Raw genomic sequence first — 16975 nt, forward strand, 5'->3', positions numbered from 1 at the left:
TGCCCTGGAAAAAGGACAAAACAAGGGAGAAATCTTGTTTGTATTTGCTTTTTATTTCACTAAACGAGTCAGTAGTGTCCACTTATTAGAAGCAAAACCGTATTTACATCGCATACATCTCTGTCGCTTGATTTCAATGGATCAAGTGAGGTTTATAAATCCAAATTGAGGAAATGCACAACAAAGGCCTGTTACAAGTGAGACTTGGATAAACTTGGAGGAAAAGAACATCAAGTAAGGCAACGTGTCTCTGAGGGGTACAAAAAAAATAGTTTTGCCATTTTTTAAAGTACAACACCGGGCAGCAGAGCAACGCTTTTGGTCCCATTAGATAACAATGTACACGTTAAATGTTGAACAGATGTCTGTAAACTACAGTGAAGTCAAAAATGTATACAGTATTGAGGCACTTCCCCGGTGTTTCCAACGTTTCGTCTTTGCTCACACGGCCGTCATGCCATACATGTTGGCGATCTGCTCCTGGAACAAGCGTCTGATGTCAGCGCGTCGGCTCTTCAGCGTGGGCGTGAGGAGGCCGTTGGCCACGCTGAACATCTCGGGGTGCAAGTGGAGGTCTTTCACCTGGAATGCAACACAAGAGCAGGTCAGTACGGTGGCACCTTGCTAACTTTTCGTGACAACAGTCTGCTAGCTTTACGCTAACACAAAGGTCGATGATGGCAGCGTCGTAAAGCTTCAAATAATGGAAATGAACATGAGCGCTCAGGACGGCTCTCAATTTGAAAAGCGCAGGTAGAAAGTGTGCGTGGTGTGGGCTGAGCGCTCGCTGGTTATGTAAACCTTCTTCAGTACTAATTGCTGGAACTAGGGGGGAGGGGAGAGCCAGAGAAGAGGTCAAAGGTACTCTTTAGGCCTAACAATTTCAAGGCACAACACGAGTATGTACTGCAGTGTTTTGGAATGTGTGACTTTTGGCTGAAACCAAGTGACGGGTTCCTCACCTGTTCAAAGGATTTGAGTCCCGCCTCCTTGCCAATCTCTCTCATGTCCTCCAAAACTGCTTTCTTTACGTCCTGCAAGAAAGACGGTTGATATACAGTATATTTATTTATGTGTTCAAAAAGTGTGACAAAATGTGCACAATATTTCATCTATTACTTACAGGAGTTTGACACAGTTCCTCATATGAGTCCACGAATCCTCGCTCCTTAGCCCAGACCACGAAAACCTCACGGTCGGGGACAACAATGCCTACCAGGTAAGACTGACCACAGGGGAAATGCAAGTAACAATCATTAACGTTCAAACTTTGTTTTTAAATGTCTTTCGCTCATTTGTTTGTAAATGCTTTTGAAATGTTGTACTTTTCATCGTGAAGCATATTGAGTTACCTGGTATATAAAATGCACTACATGAACCCTTTTTTACAAAGGTATGATAGTGAAAAATGAGAAAATAGATTTGTCCGCATTACAATTTCGTCTCAACTTCCAAATATTCCCCGTGGACACCTTGGTGAAATTTGGAAGGAAAATTGAGGAGGGCTCAAGTTAATAAGAACCTAGCGTGAGCAGGCTGCGTGCAGCACACGGTACCTGTAAGCTATCTCCATGCACAAAAACCTGCAGCACAGGCGTACAGCGCGTGTAAATGTTTTCGATCTTCTCCGGGGCGACGTACTCTCCCTGCGACAGCTTGAAGATGTGTTTCTTCCTGTCAATGATGCGCAGCGTCCCGTTCTGACGGTGCAAAAACAGCAACAACGGGATTCGGGGGTTTTGTTTTGGTTCACTATAAATGACCAAAACTATAGAAAGAAGAAATCAAATTGACGTCTTGAGTTTTAGATGACAGACTTACTGGAAGCCACTGTCCAACGTCTCCACTGTGCAGCCACCCGTCACTGTCTAAAGCTTCTGCCGTCCTTTCGGGGTCCTTTAAGTAACCTCGGAACACGCTGGGACCGCGGATACAGATCTGGCAATCAGAAAAACCCAAGAATCCGTAGTCAGCAGGCGCTGCCATTTTGTACATTTTTTTTTTCAGGGCATGTAAAAACACAACTGAGATAATGTGGTTGCCAAAGTGTCCCTCTAACTGGGAAGCGGCTTTGTTCAGAATTAACTCATTCAGTACAAGCTAATTCTAGACCAAGTCTGAAAAGACGTTTAAAATCGTCTTTGGGAGTGAATGAGTCCCTTTCAAAGTCATGTTAAATGGCTTGTCTTTGCGCCAAGTAGACCTTTTGTAAATATAGGGTAAGTTAATGTCGGGGGGGTGGCGAGGGGATGTTATTTTGTAATCAACACAAAAACGTGATATTTGAAGAGGGGTTTGGCGACTTCTTCCATTCACATATAACATATTCTCACCTCTCCCTCTCCATTCTTTGCAAAGTAGTTCATGTCTGGGATATCCACCAGCTTGACTGTAGCACAGGGCAGAGGAGCGCCAACGTGTCCTGACAAACACACTAAATGTCACACCAGTAAAGGAAAAAGTCTGTCCATTAAAATAAAATAAAAAAAAAAATATATATATATATATATATACAGTATATATAACTTATTTTATATATATATTTCTTGTTTTTTTTTTAAAGTAAATAAATTGTGTGTTTTTCGGGAACTATAGAGTGCGTGTGTGAAAGGTTATACTTAATGAAAACTAACCACGAACCTACTATGTCACTAATTGACCTGAAATAGCCGTTCCCCAGCCTAACCTGCCGTCCAGTCTCCCGGCATGGAGAAGGTGCATCCTGCCGTGCACTCTGTCTGGCCATAGCCTTCAAAAATAAGACATCCCATCGTAGCTCGCAGAAAGGAGAGCACCGTGGGGCAAATGGGCGCCGATGCGGTCAGGGCGAAGCGCAGGTTTCCTCCAAAGTTGGACTGGAACACAGGCAAGCCACGTGACTTTTTTTTTTTTTTTAAGCAACAATAACGAGAGCAAGATCCCACTTCAACAGCAAGTCAGACCATATTTTTCCCATCGACCTCCGTCGAGCCAAAATGTTCCGTTGCCAGCGTGCGCGCGCGTGTCTCCAATACACTCCCACAAGCGCAATATGCTGCGTTTGTTTTTGGCACCGCTCACTGGAAGAGCTCAGCTTCTCCGACTAACTTTTCATGCAACATGGTAGACTCACTGCAAGCTGCTTCGTGCTCTCTGTCTGCTTAAAGGCTGGGTAGAAAACATTGTTTGCTCTATTTCTGAAGTGAATGTAATTGTAATCACGCTAGAACAGAATTTTAGTGCTGAACTGGCAACATCTGCTTTAAGAGCTTAGCTTAGCATCTAAGGAGTATATCGCCTCTTGCCCAGTGCACTGCAATAGACTCTAGCCAAGAAAATGAACAAAGTACCTAAAACTAAACTACAAAAAAGAAGAACATTTCCGCTAATGAAATTTAATAAAAAATAAATTAAAACTAACTGTCGCTTCCTCTTATGTTTAAAAAAAACAACTAAAAGTGAAAGCATACTTCTCTTTCAATTAATGTCATGCATGAGCATTTGGCATTCATTTTAAAAGTATTCATTTTGGAATTATACCGTGTCTGGGCAGAGGAAGGGAGGTCAAAGCATCGTTTGAGATTTGTAATTTAACAAAATGTTTTAGATAATTTTCAGTAACCCCTTTTTCAATCTTGCACTTGGCAAACGCTTCAGAAAAAAAAACGTAAGTAAAAGCCAAAATTAATTTTTAAAAATCCCAAACTTTTATAAACCCGACTCCAACTCACGGCGAACTGAATTACATAACCCGAGAGAAAAGAAGACTGTAAAAAAAGGTCATTGGCTCCACCGACCTGAATCCTGTTGAAGACCAGTTTATCCCAAAGACTGTTGTTGCGTACGAGGCCGCTGCTGAGCTCGGCCTGCTTCCTCCTGACTGCAAAGTGAAGCAAAGCTCGCCTCAGCGGAGACGTCACTGAGCCCAGGATCTGAACAGGGAGCGGACTTGAAGAAAATTTTTAAAAACGCAACTGCTGATCTGGCGGATGACGGGCGTCATCTGTAAAGCAGACCTTATCGTAGATGCGGTTCAGCACACGGGGCACGACGGGGAAGAGGGTGGGCTTGAGTGTTTTGATGTCGTCCATCAGGAGGGAAATGTTCCCTTGGTAGAAGCCCACTCGAGCTCCGTGGCAGAACATGGATACCTGACATAGGAATAGTCTTCATTTAGACGTCAGAGCAGCCGAAGAAAATAAAGACTAAGTCTAAGAGTCTAAGTACGAATGGACATTTGACCACAACGATGGAGAAAAAATTTACAACCCATTACCATAATTTTCACAATATTGTAGTTTTCATTTTCTTTGCCTTGAAATGTTTTGACACGTTTTTTTGGAACTGAGTTTAAGTGTTAATTATGTGAAGCACATTGAGTTATCTCGTGTATGTTGTGCTTGTGTATACGCTGCCCAAAAACTCAAAAGAAAAGTAAGTCGAATGACATCTGGTGTCAGGAATAAGAATAGACACTCGGTAATGTACCGTATTGTCCGCACTATACGGCGCTTGCGAGTATAAGGCGCACCTTCAATGAATGGTCTATTTTAAAGCTGTTTTCATATATAGGGCGCACCGCATTATAAGGCTAGAATAGAAGATAGAAGTTACAATAGTGGCTGCGTTTGCGTTATGCATCCACTAGATGGAGATATGGTAAAGGGAATACAATATAATACAGCTTTATTGATAGAGCTTTCACAACCTTTGCAGCTGTCACAAAGCGCTTTAAGGAACATTTAAAATACTACGTCCAAGAAGTCAGAATTTTGATCCATATAGAAAGCGCATCGGGTTATAAGGCGCACTGTCAGGTTTTGTGAAAACGGAATGCTTTTAGGTGCACCTTATAGTGCGGAAAATACGGCACATGGAAAACCGACATAATTCCACACTGTCCCACATTACTTAGCAAAGAGAAACAATCATTCGGTGACCCTACAATATGCAAACAGCTCACCATTGTGTGCGCAAAGTGAGTGCTGCAAATGGCGGTTTACAATGCTAGTAGGCTAATGGCGCTAACTGATCTACGACCATACGGGGTATTATAACTGCAGGATACAAGCCCATTTCAGGTTTTTATTTTTGTCATGAATTCATACTCTCATACACATTGAATGATCCCTCTTACACTCCATCATAGCTCACATGTCTTGCTTCTAATGGCGAATAATGAATAAACAATTAACGCACTTGCAGCTCAATTGCTACAAGACACCATTAATTAACTTGTTGATGAGTTGTCCTGCGATGAGCCCACCTGGACCATCCTCTCAAACATGTGTGCCAGAGGCAGGTAGGAAATGGAAACGTCTTCTTGTCGGATGACAAAAGAACCCTGGCAGAGGGAAAATAACGAGAAATGTATCAATCCTCCGGGGAGACATGACGCCTCGGAGGCAATCAAACACGTTACGTCTTTTTAACCCCCCCTCTCGGGCATTTAGAACGCAGAATGTCTTTAAAGAGGCAATTAGTTTAAGCAGCTCGCAGCCACATGGCCAAACACTCAGTTAATCATACCATTACACACAGCGGGGAGGAAATCGAGGGGGGACCGACACAAAATAGACATGAAGAGATGCTGTGGGAGGAAGCAGGATGGAAGACGGACCTCCAGGATCTTAATGACAGAGGAAGTGTTCGAGGCGATGTTGCCGTGGGTGATCATGGCTCCCTTGGGCTTGCCTGCACATAAACAAACGAAGACATTAGTGGCGCGTCCCGAGCGCTTTGCGAGCTGTTACAGCGTGGGTCGTAAAAGACGCCGCCTGTGGGCAACGCTGCCGTGATGTGAGCAGGGGATGATTAGGAGGTACCTGTGGTTCCACTGGTGAAGCAAACCACGGCCAGATCCTGAGGCTGGGGGGGCTGAAGCGCAATGGAGAAAAAAAAAAAAAGATGAATACCGAACACCTCCACTAACTCCTGAAGCGTTCAGGGGGAATTTGCACGGCTGATCTTAATGGACAATTCTGATTTAGTTTTTTTTTTGTTTTGTTTTTTTTAAGAGAGAGGCATCTTTTCACAAATAATACAAAACAATCCCAGCAGATCTCATGTCGCCGAAAAAAAATAATCAGCCATCAAATAATTTAATGTATGTGGGCACATGTATGTATACACTTTATTCTGCTTTTTGTGGATTGATGAATATCTCGGCATGGTACTAAAACATGGAAGTGTGTCACTCACATTGTGCAATAGGGTGAGCGAACCGAAAACTCACCAAAGGCTCTTTGAGGTTCTGCCTTCCGAGATCCTACCATATGCACAAGGAGGATGAGCGTAAATATGATAAGTGAGAAAAAAAAAAACAAAACCTTGAGTGTACACTGTCTGCTCACCATGAGCTGTGTCAGTGTGAGAACCTCCACCTGGCAACCACAGGCCCTCTCGGCGAAAGCCTCGCTGAAGTCGTCGAAGAGAACCAGACAGCAGAGTTTGGGAGTGACGCCCTTCTCCTTATTCTCCAACAGGGAAGCGGCCTTCTCTTCACGGTCGCACACCACCAGGGAGATCTCCGCTAAAGTCCACCGCCACACGAGCACAACTGTGAGTTCTACCGATCGGCAATCAATATTACAAATATAATTATTATCGGTCCGATATGTGCTTATGTTTTTATATCCCCCACACAGGACGTCTTACCCAAGTGGAGAATATGGACCATGGCCTCCAGCCCCAGTGTGTCATAAAGAGGAACCAAGGCCATGGAGTAAGTGTAGCAGGCCAGCTCTGTAATGACCCACTGCCGCCAACAGAGGGAGACAAAGCAGCACATTTACACTCGCGTCCCCCAAAGCACTTCCTTGCTCGGTCACTCAAATAACAGCTTTCAAGATGAACTAAAATGTCAGACAAACGGACAAAGACACTCGGGGAAAATTATAATTATGGTTTTGGAGCTAATCTCATTGCTGAAATGGAGCAAATAATAGTTTTTGCCCTTTTTAGTCTGTGAAAATGGTCTTGCCTGTCGGGTGTAATAGAAATGATGATTACAGCAGCCGCCTTGAATGAGGAATCGCTGTCTGGAGACGCACAGTGCCTGCGGCCTCCACATATCGATTTATAAAAGTAAATACACTTTAAGGACACAAAGAAACGGCAAAAAATGAACTTTAGAGCATCATTCTGGGCTTCTCAGACATGTTTTGTAGTGGACTTTGGTAGAAGTACGCTATGCCAATGTTATGAGATCACAACAAAGAAAACTTGGCAGTTCATCATCGTGAATTTGGGCCTTAAATATAGCATATAGCAATGTACTGGGTTTTTTGGAAACATACTGTACCTCCGGTCTGTTCTGTGCAAATATACCAACAAATTGCTCGGGGTTGGGCTTGCAGCCTCGAGCCAGCAGACCAGAACCCATCATCTGCGCTCGTTCGGCCACCTGGAGGGTCCAAAGACAAATGGTTGAAACGTGGGCTTGAGAATACAAACAAACATATCATACCTCAGTGTAGGATATCCACTGGTAGGGTTGGCCTGGCTTCCTGAAGCCAAGACATGGTGCGTTACCTAAAAAGTAACACATAGTACTGTTATTGGTTATTTGAGCCAGTGATCACCACTTTTTTTTTCCACCCCGAACAGCAGTGTTTTGGGGTTTATTTTTTTTTGTGCATTGACTTGCGCAAGAGATGGGCGGGTCATGTTTTTACATTGTGCGTTATTTTAAGAGGGATGTGCATTATTTTAACAGGTTTGTGTTCAGTGTATCTATCGGAAACATTTCAACAGTTTCAGTTGAGTAGTTGTTGATTGATGGGAGTGCCGCCGCTGAGACAATACCGATAATACAGTTGAACATTCCTGCCCAGTCCCAAATGATCCCATTGGTTCCTATTTTTTTTTCTTCTTCTTCAGCAATTAAACTGAAGAGGCTCTGAAGGTATAGATTGATTGTTGAGCGGTGATCTTATCTACCCCCTCAATGTCGCAATGTCCTTTCGTCAGTTTACCGTGATGACCTGCGGGGCCCAATCACCAACTGATTTAATGTTGCAAACAACAGCAACTGTGGCTGCTGATGGGGAGACATCTGTGCAATGATGCTGCAGGCTCAAAGACAAGACGGGCTGATTGGTTATTGATTCATCATGTCTTGAAGAAATGGAGACAGAATAGGGTGCCCTCGTTGGCCGCAACTTAGTACTGACTGGAGATGATTCACTCTAAACTCGTTTGCAATCTAGAGACATGAGGTACGGGAAGTGCAACATCCAGTTTCAAACATGATGGTACAGTGATGACTTCACTGTAACATTCCGTGTCCCACCTGCAATCCTCAGGCCTCTCCGGAACATGTCATAAACCGTCCTGGTGTCGTCATGGTAGAACTCCAGGAGCGAGTCATCTTGAAGGAGAGCTGATCGTCTGCAGCTGGGATCCCCCTACGGCATAACACCGTGACAGTAAGTTCCCCGAAACGACACCGAGCGGAGCCGCGGCCACTAACGCACATTGACAGCGACAGATTGGGCTTGAAGGTCACAGGGAGGGCGCATGGGCCGCGGACGGGTCACCAGCCAGTATGCGGTGAGCGAGGCAAGGGCTCCGATACCCAGCAGGGACAAGGAGGACAGCGAGAAGGATGAAGGCAGGGACAGCGGACACCAGTCTCCAGCCCGATCTGATTCAGAAAGTTGAAGTCCCGTGTTGGATCGAAGTAACTGTAACCACTCCTGGAAATTCATGGCTGAACGACAGACAGAAAAGTACAGTTAGTCTACCAACATCATATTTGAAAAAGAGGCTTCAAACTGTTTTTATTGACCCTCCCGGTTGAAGTCTGCTGCCAAACAGAAAATTACACGTTGTGTATTAGAACAACCACGTAATGTAGCTTTGCTTTGCTATCCGCTCGCTGAATGCTAACGCATGATAGGAAACGTTTGAGACGGGCTAACGGTTAGCATCAGCGTCGCAGAGTTATAACATTTTAAACAACGGATATTTCAACACAAAGAGCGCTGCATGTGTTGCTGGATGGGAAAAAAAAAACATACTCACATGCATATATTTGTGATCCTCTTGCAAAGAACGACTACTATTACTGCAGCTTTTTGAAGCTCTAGAGGGCCTGCTCCATGTACTGTATCGCCGAATGTCTGAGTTATACTGCCACCAGGTGGCAAAGGTGCGCACACCAGAAGGAGCAGCACAACGTGCTGGTACATTGAAGTGAAACCAAAAAAAAATGGTGCAAAAAGCCGAGAGTAATTCAAAACAATTTAAGATAAGATATCCTTTATTTGTCCCGCAATGGGGAAATTACAATCAGACTTCAGAAAGGAAAACGCTGGGTAGGGAGAGGGAAAAAAAAACCACACTCGAACTATCCTCTTCTGAGGATAATTTAAGTCCAGGATAAAAAAGACCCTAGCACATAAATAAGCATATGACAGTTACAACAAGTCACAAGACATAACATGTAATAAGGGGGAGGATGAATGGGAAGGGGGTGACCGCGACGCGGCCGTCCTGACCAGCTGCATGGCACACGTGCGCTCTGCAGATCGAACCACGTCACGGGGGAAAAGAATCGGAGCGATGAAGACGGTGATAACAAGGATGTGTATGCGCGTGTGGTTGTCCAGTTGTGTATGTGTATGTGTGTACAGGTCATAGTGGCAGTTATTAAGTCTACAAGATATTAACAATTCACTTTTGCGAGAGTCATTTCTGTTAATTCCCACCTTATAAATAAATCAATTAATTCACACACATTGAACAAGTTTCCAATATTTGAAAATGAGTGACATTTTGCTACCCTAAACTCAAAGGGTTTTTTTTCTGAATATTTTCAAGAGAAGGCATGCTTGAAAAATGACTGAATTAATTGCAGATTCAAAATGGATCATTTTTTTCCATCTTGACTCCTGACTGATCGCACGGGGTCAGGGTCGGGGGGGGGGGGGGGGATGATGCACGTTCCACAAAAGTGAGCTACCTCCAAGCTTCTATGAGAAACTGGGTGAAAAGAACAAGTCATGCTGGGACACACACTTGGCACTGCGCATCGACTAAAAGACAAACTGGAGCAAGACTCGGAAGTGATCATGACACCAATGGCCCCCCAAAGCCCCCCACCTCCCTTTAGCCTTGCCGTGCCAATTTTCCAACGTGAGGAAAGCGTCACCCTGCGTACGCTGTTTGGTAGCGAAATAGGGGGATGACCGTGTGCTGACCCCTCCTCCGCGCCCACCCCCGTTTTGACATGTCACATCATATTGTTCATATTCCGACTGAATAAAAGAGGACGACCCCAAAGAGGGGAAAAACATTTTAATTGAGACTATTTACTCCAAAATCTGACCCCCTCCGCCCCCACCTCAAGTATTTTTCCTAATAAACGAGCACACACACACACACACAGACAACCCCTTTCTCCAACCTTTCACCCACTTTCTTTCTGTTTGACTCAGTAGGAGAGGGAAAGCTTTACAACGACTTGCCTCTGTGGACAAAGTGGTGCCCACACTCAGCTTGGCAGGATTCACAGTCGACCACAGCCATTTTAGAACATTTCGACTGATCTTTCAAGTCCCACTGAATGTTGTGTTCAGTGACATGATATAATAACCGGACCGACTCAAAGGAAGACGTGCATCAGTGGCTTTTTTTTCTTCAAATGACGTTCCTCACCTAGTGAGTGGGGAAAAAAATGGCACCTGACTCCAGTGTCACTAGTAAACGCGAAACTTTGTGGATGTTAACATGACAGAAAATGTTTCAAAAATCCATGCCTGAGGGCTAGCAAAACGTCATTTGCGTATCCTTGAAGCGGCCATTTTGGGTGAATATTAAGAGCGCCTGAACTGAACCACCGTAGGGCCATGTGATTTATTTTGCCATTTTTAAAAGCTTTGAACAGATGCTTTCTGAGTGAAGAAAAAAAAATGACGGTTGAGGCATCCACTCCCCCGCTCCCTCACCCCCCGTATCTGACCACTATTGCCCTCCCCCCTCTTGTCACCCCCATCCATAAAGACAATTGTCAAGACCTCGACAGGCACCATTGTCTCACAGCTTCGACTCGCAAGAAAACATCAGACAAAAGGCAGAGGGAAACATTTTGCCAATCTGTTTCTTATAGAACTGAAATCTATCTATTCAATGAACAGAACAAAACACGGTTTGACCAAGATGTGGTTTTACATAGACAGTACACAGTTATATTGATCATTTAAATTTGCATTTTAACGTGCTGCTGTTTCTGCTGCAGTGGCACTTCAGAAGTGGCGTAAAATTTGGAGTTGCATCACGACATATTGTCGACATATTGTCTAAATTGGGATTTGTGGTTGAGTCACTTTGCTGAAATGACGACAGGGAAAATGAATCCATTCATCAGTTAATTGTTGTGTATAGCGTTACTTTCAATGGGATGTGGGGCGGGGCTCTCTCTTTCGGAATGTTCTGAACTTCTGTGTCACGAGTGCGGCATCGAGCAGAGGCAGCAAAGTAGTTGAGAGCGAATCAACAGCGCCGATTGCGGATTCGTCCATTTTGCCTTGAAGCGCTTCAACAATTAACGTCGGCAAATAATTGAGACGGAATCTGTCAATTGATTACAGAGCTAATCCACATGCGTGACTGCCGCAAACCGAACTAGTCAGCATCGGAAAATGAACATGCAGTCATGAGTTTTGCCTTTTAGTCGGAAATTTTGAACAAATCGGAGGTCAACAAGTGCTACAAAACAGATGTGTGGTCCGCCTTGGAAGCTCCACTGCATTTTTCTCCAAATATTAGAAATGCCCATTTGTAAAGCTTTACAGCTTGACACCATGATGAACAACAAGCTCAATAATAAACATCGCTAAAGATTTACACTCAATTGACTGTGCCAATCCAAAATTATTCAGGAAGAAAAGAGTTATACCCACTCATGTAATTACAACTAATGCAGATAGCAGAACACGACACACACAAAAAAAAGCAAAGCCACAAACTTAAACCCAGACGAAATAAAACTAGCACGCTAACAATCAGCTCCCCAAACAGGGCATACACACCTTACACTTTTTTAACTCCCCCTAAACCTATCTGGCTTCCTTCTGCTAACTATGCCGTGTTACCTTTTGTCGGAGACCGTCTGGAAATCCAGTGGAGTGCAGCCACCTCGTAAAAATGACACGTTACTAAAATGAAAGAATGCAGCTTCCAAGGCACACGCGTAAGAGCCCGAGGCAATCTGCGGGTCTGCGCACATCCGCGCATGACACCAGCCCAGAGATCAACATCGATATCATATCTGCAAGTCGTTGTAATCTGACGCATTCGCATACGGCTGAGAAGACGGCCGTGGAATAACCCGGTTGGCGGTCGCCAAACTTTGGAAGAAGACATCGGATCATCAAGTTGAACTTATTCCGAAATATATTTTAAATGCCAACCTGCCGTTAATGAAAACATTAGTTTGGCTACTAAACAGCATTGAGATAGCAGTCAACATCGACTTTTTCCAAGTTCAGCAACGCCTTCAAAACGCCACTCGGTGACAGTTTAACCACGCAAACACCATCCTGTGCCCAACTAACATCTTCAAGGTTGATCGGTTTAACCCTTTCAGGGACAAGCTGTGACGACGGTGGACAGCTTATCATGTTATCGGGTTACAGGGTGCATGAAAAGGTTAACCTTATAGTACACTACAGTGGTACCTCTACTGACGAAATTAATTGGTTCTGGAAGAAATTTCTGAACTCGAAAGATTTTGGAGGTAGAGACGCGTTTTCCATGTACAGTAAATGCCCTAATCCGTTCCAAGCCCACCCCAAAATTCTGACAGAAATGTTTTCTAAAGCATAAAAATGCATCAAACGATGTCACAAATACATGTTCCAATTACATTATTGCACAATAAATTGTCATTTATTGTGCAATAATGAAAAAACAAAGAATAAAGGATAAAAATGATGGTCATCTCACCTTAAACTGCATCCCCATCGTTTTTTGCCTTCTTTAGTTCATGTTATGTCTCAGAAGAGGTTTTTGCCTGGCGTTTTGTAAAGAACTGATCCAAGGACGTTTGCTTTTATCGGCTTTTAACAAGCCTTCGAAAATGTCCGTGGCAAACATCAGCATAGTGAGCGATCGGCCGACTGGTGAACACTTTTTCTGGGTGATTCACATTTACGTAAAACTATCGGAACGCCTCATGGTCCGAGGGGCGAATGACGAGGATGCTGCATAGACACATATCTATTTATCTATCTACACACACAGACACATACGGTAAAGCAGTCTTCCTCAACTGGCGGACCGCGATCCACGACCGGACCGCCGACCTCCTCTGTCCGGACCCTTGGCAAATTGTATAAAATAAAAAAAATATATAAAGTGATTTTTACGTTATACATTTTATATTTTTAGACTATAATCTGCGCATTACCGCGATCGCTTGTTAAAATTATCCATTGTATTCTTTGCGTGCACTAACAGATGTAATGCAGAGGACCGCAGCAGCGCGACTTTGAGTGTATAATGTTTGACTAACTGGAGACCCTAGCTGAGCAGGGCATGTCGGCGATAATGATGCGCGCTGATTGGCTCCTCTGAACTGAAGGTGTGCCCATACATAAGCGTCAGCACGCGTCTATCCCAATACACACGCATTCAAAATGGATGATTGTGTCCAGAAACAGACGCATGAGCGACGCCACAGTGTGCTCACAGCTTCAGCCCAGGAGAGCCGCACACAGACAATTAGACAAGACGAATCGCGGGAGGTTTCGATTGTGTGCAGTTTTGCTCCCGTCTACCCGGGGATCTTTGCAGCTGTTTAACAGCAGAACACCGCAACATGGTAAATGAACATCGCAATGGCGTCCTCAAATAATATTTGCATGCCTCAGCCATTGCATTCACCTTTAGTGGAAGAACAGCACTGCACATTCCTGTGCTCCCTTGTGTCGGTATTTAAAATGGTTCTTAACTCCTCTTCTGATATATTTTTCAGTGATTTCAGAGGGGATGTGAAAAGGGGAATTGTACAAATGAAAAGGATATTTTTCTTTTCATGTTTAATATTTATTTTGGTAAAATTAGTATTTTGTTTTGTTTTTGTTAGCCTCATTAGTGGTTGCGCACAAAAGACAACTACTGTTTAACAAAGTTAAAGTAAAATGTCTTATTTACCTAAAAGGCCTATTTCTATTATTAAGCAGGCACAACTTAACAAAATAAGAGAGTTCCTGTGCCTCAACACAATACCTCTCATTATTTGCTGTGTACTGGCAAAGTGAATAATTGTTATTTTCATGCACCCCATTATTGGTTGGTTGTGAGGAGTGTTGATTTGTATAAGCTTGGCTTCACCATACTAAATGGGCATATAGCCCTGCTCCCCATGACCGCCGTGCATCGGACCGGACCTTGGTCTTATTAAAAAAAAAAAAAGTGGACCTACAGCATTTCTAGTTGAGGACCACTGCGGTAGACGTTCCTCTTAGCCAATGGGATGCCAGGATGATGTGAGGTAATAGCCAATGGCAGAGCAGCAATAAGTACGTTGCTTTCAGGAAACTCCTGTATTTTTACCGTTCGTATCTTGAAATTTCTTTTGAAACAAGAGGCAATATTTTCCTGTTGAGGCGTTTTGTAACTTGAAAACTTCGTATGATGATATTATATCACAGAATCGAATTCGCTTGATACTTGAATCCAGTTTAAAGTTCAACTTTTTTTTAGAGCATCGCCTGTGCAGTTTGCAGATTTTTTTGTGTGTGTGACAAGTACTTCTATCAGTACAAGAAACAGGGACAATAAATGTTTGCCTGACGTGAACGCCAGAGCTGCATAGTATCTGACTGACAATGAGAGCAATCCTCGGGAAGTCCTCCCCCCTCCGCCCCGACCCAGAAAACTGCAGTTGACAACACTGGGAGGGGGGAAGTTTTTAATGGGCAAGAGCGTCAGCAACCCAAGGGCAAGCTGGAGAAACGAATTCCGCGCTCCGTGCACCCGCAGCATAGCGTGGCCAAGGGGGGGGATGAATGAGGTCGATGGTTCGAGGGGACAAGTGAAGCTGGCTAGTGCAGCGGAGGAACAGAAAAAAACAGGAGAAAGAATGGAACGCTCCGTGTTTTGTAACTGCCATTCCCAGATGAAGCGTGAAAAAACAGACACATTCGGGCAAGTTTGTCTCTGTGAGAAGGGAAGACTGATTGACTGGTGAAACAAAAAAAAAAACAAATCCCTCATCCAGAAAAGCGCTCCACTATAAGCAGGAGTTATTTTTCCCTCCTGATGTGATCTGGGGTTTGGAAACTAGCAATGTTCATTAAAAGTGGTGATTTTAAGAAGAGAAAAAAACAAAAGCAGGAGTTACTTATCAAAAACACTAAGACTGGTTATCAAGACTGCCATGCTTCTGTACTGTACATTCAAACGTTAATGTCTTCCACAAACTAAAAAACTGATTTTACCCCCAAATCTCAATTGAGCACCTGCAGAGTGAATTTAGCCTTTGTTCATTTGTTCATTTCCACATGACTGAGAGAGAGAGCGCTCGTCTCTTTTGAATTTCATCCATGTCCATTATCTCATATTCCCATTAAGATGACAGTTCTAAAAGTAGAGGTATGTTTACAAGGCTTATATTCATGTTTAGCATGCATTATTACGATATTGCTACCCATATTAGTGTTTATTTGTCAACAAAATTTCAGCATGGCTGACAGAGGGCTTTTCTCCTTTGAAGTGCATCCATGTTCATCCTCTCGTAGCCTAATGCTATGAGTGCATTAATATTATCTCAATTTTTTCCCTCTGGATAGTTGTGCATTATTCTTTAATCCATTTGATATTTTTCTTATTTTTAACAGGTAAAAATTAAATATTCATCAATATCGGCTATACTTTTATCGTGGTAATTTTTTAAGCATTATCGCCCAGCCCTATTTGCCAATTTCATACTGTCATGCTTATACAGTTAACAGTAATAAATGACACAGGTTCCTGTATCATTTTACTCTAATTTGTTTGAAACTTTAATTCTGTATTGCAAAGTGACTGTTGGGCCTTTTCTCAGAAATAAACTAGTGTTTTTTAATTTTTTAATAATTTATCATTGATTTAAATGAAAGGTGATCTATCAAACGTACTCGTTATTTGTTCCGACACAGATTTGAGTACTCGAACTGGTATTGGTCGGGAAAAAGTGGTACAGTTTTCCTATTGCAGCGCCTCACACAAATCCGGACGACAGTAATTGACAAATTGCGAAATGACGACCTTGCTGGCTACGACGGTGCCAATCAAAATGGCAGGCAGGCTCTTTGTAACGGATGCCGCTGGCTCATGCAGGTGTACCTAATGTGGAAATACGTTGCAAAAGTCTAACGGTCACGTGTGGGGTTTTCGATCAAACGAACCGACGAAAGGCAATGCGATAGTTAAAAAAAAAAGCTTGGAAACACGAGAGGAAAGTTCGTTCATCATCCAGTGCGACTTTCCAGTCTGAGCAGGCGTCGAAGGCCACAAAGGGCAATCTTTACCAAACATTAGTGAAGTCTCATAACAAGAAGAAAAGATATTACGCATGGAGGACAAAAGTAAATCACCTGTTATCCTCGAACTCCGCGCTTGATGGCTTCGCGCTCCAAAAGTATTTCACCGTTCATCCATCGGAATCTGCTCACTCCAAATGTTTGCGCCGATTATCAACTGTTTCCTGTGGCAACTTTCAAACCAAAAGCTCGATTAACTCGCGTTGGCGAAAAGGTATTTTGAAAATAAAATACTTTATTTGGTGAGTAAAATATAATTTCTTTAATCAATGAAATGTGAAATCTGAAACTAGTTTACGGAATTCTGATTTTATTCTCAGAATACTGACTGTGAGAATTCTCACATTAAAGTCTGATTTCTGTGAATAAAGTCAGTATTCCGACTTTAAAGTCAGAATTCGTAGATAAAAGTGAATTATTGCCAGCGTTGTTTTTTCTTCATTCGCCCTAATCCTCTTCCGTAG

General features: G+C 43.2%; 1 protein-coding gene across 4 annotated transcripts; it reads right to left on the reverse strand.

The window, feature by feature from the left end:
- Nucleotides 1–32: 32 nt before the first annotated feature.
- acsl2 (acyl-CoA synthetase long chain family member 2) lies at nt 33–16667 on the reverse strand. 4 transcript variants are annotated; one of them, XM_086111641.1, is made up of 20 exons: nt 16566–16667; nt 8457–8692; nt 8273–8387; nt 7448–7512; nt 7283–7384; nt 6637–6736; nt 6333–6511; nt 6215–6247; nt 5805–5856; nt 5600–5673; nt 5246–5323; nt 3996–4130; nt 3777–3911; nt 2687–2855; nt 2334–2434; nt 1822–1938; nt 1557–1700; nt 1124–1225; nt 963–1034; nt 33–582 (listed from the first exon to the last, which is right to left on the reverse strand). In XM_086111641.1, exons 2-20 carry the CDS (start codon nt 8688–8690, stop codon nt 442–444), a joined length of 2148 nt encoding a protein of 715 aa, XP_085967767.1. In that variant the 5' UTR covers nt 8691–8692; nt 16566–16667; the 3' UTR covers nt 33–441. The 4 variants fall into 4 exon arrangements, with proteins under 4 accessions (XP_085967767.1, XP_085967766.1, XP_085967765.1 ...); XM_086111640.1 differs by lacking the exon at nt 16566–16667 and adding an exon at nt 12078–12228 and having other exon boundaries at nt 2334–2422; XM_086111639.1 differs by lacking the exon at nt 16566–16667 and adding an exon at nt 12078–12228.
- Between the last annotated feature and the right edge of the window lie 308 nt (nt 16668–16975).

Source organism: Hippocampus guttulatus, chromosome 5 (assembly GCF_054856545.1).
Source record: "Hippocampus guttulatus isolate MCC_2025c chromosome 5, RoL_Hgut_1.0, whole genome shotgun sequence".
Taxonomy (NCBI): domain Eukaryota; kingdom Metazoa; phylum Chordata; class Actinopteri; order Syngnathiformes; family Syngnathidae; genus Hippocampus; species Hippocampus guttulatus.

Coding starts and splice junctions, on each gene's coding strand:
- acsl2 (XM_086111639.1), bottom strand. CDS start 12,219: ATGCGCGGATGTGCGCAGACCCGCAGATTGCCTCGGGCTCTTACGCGT. Junction 7,385..7,447: donor AGTGGATATCCTACACTGAG/GTATGATATGTT, acceptor TGGACCCTCCAG/GTGGCCGAACGAGCGCAGAT. Junction 2,435..2,686: donor GCCGGGAGACTGGACGGCAG/GTTAGGCTGGGG, acceptor TGTGACATTTAG/TGTGTTTGTCAGGACACGTT.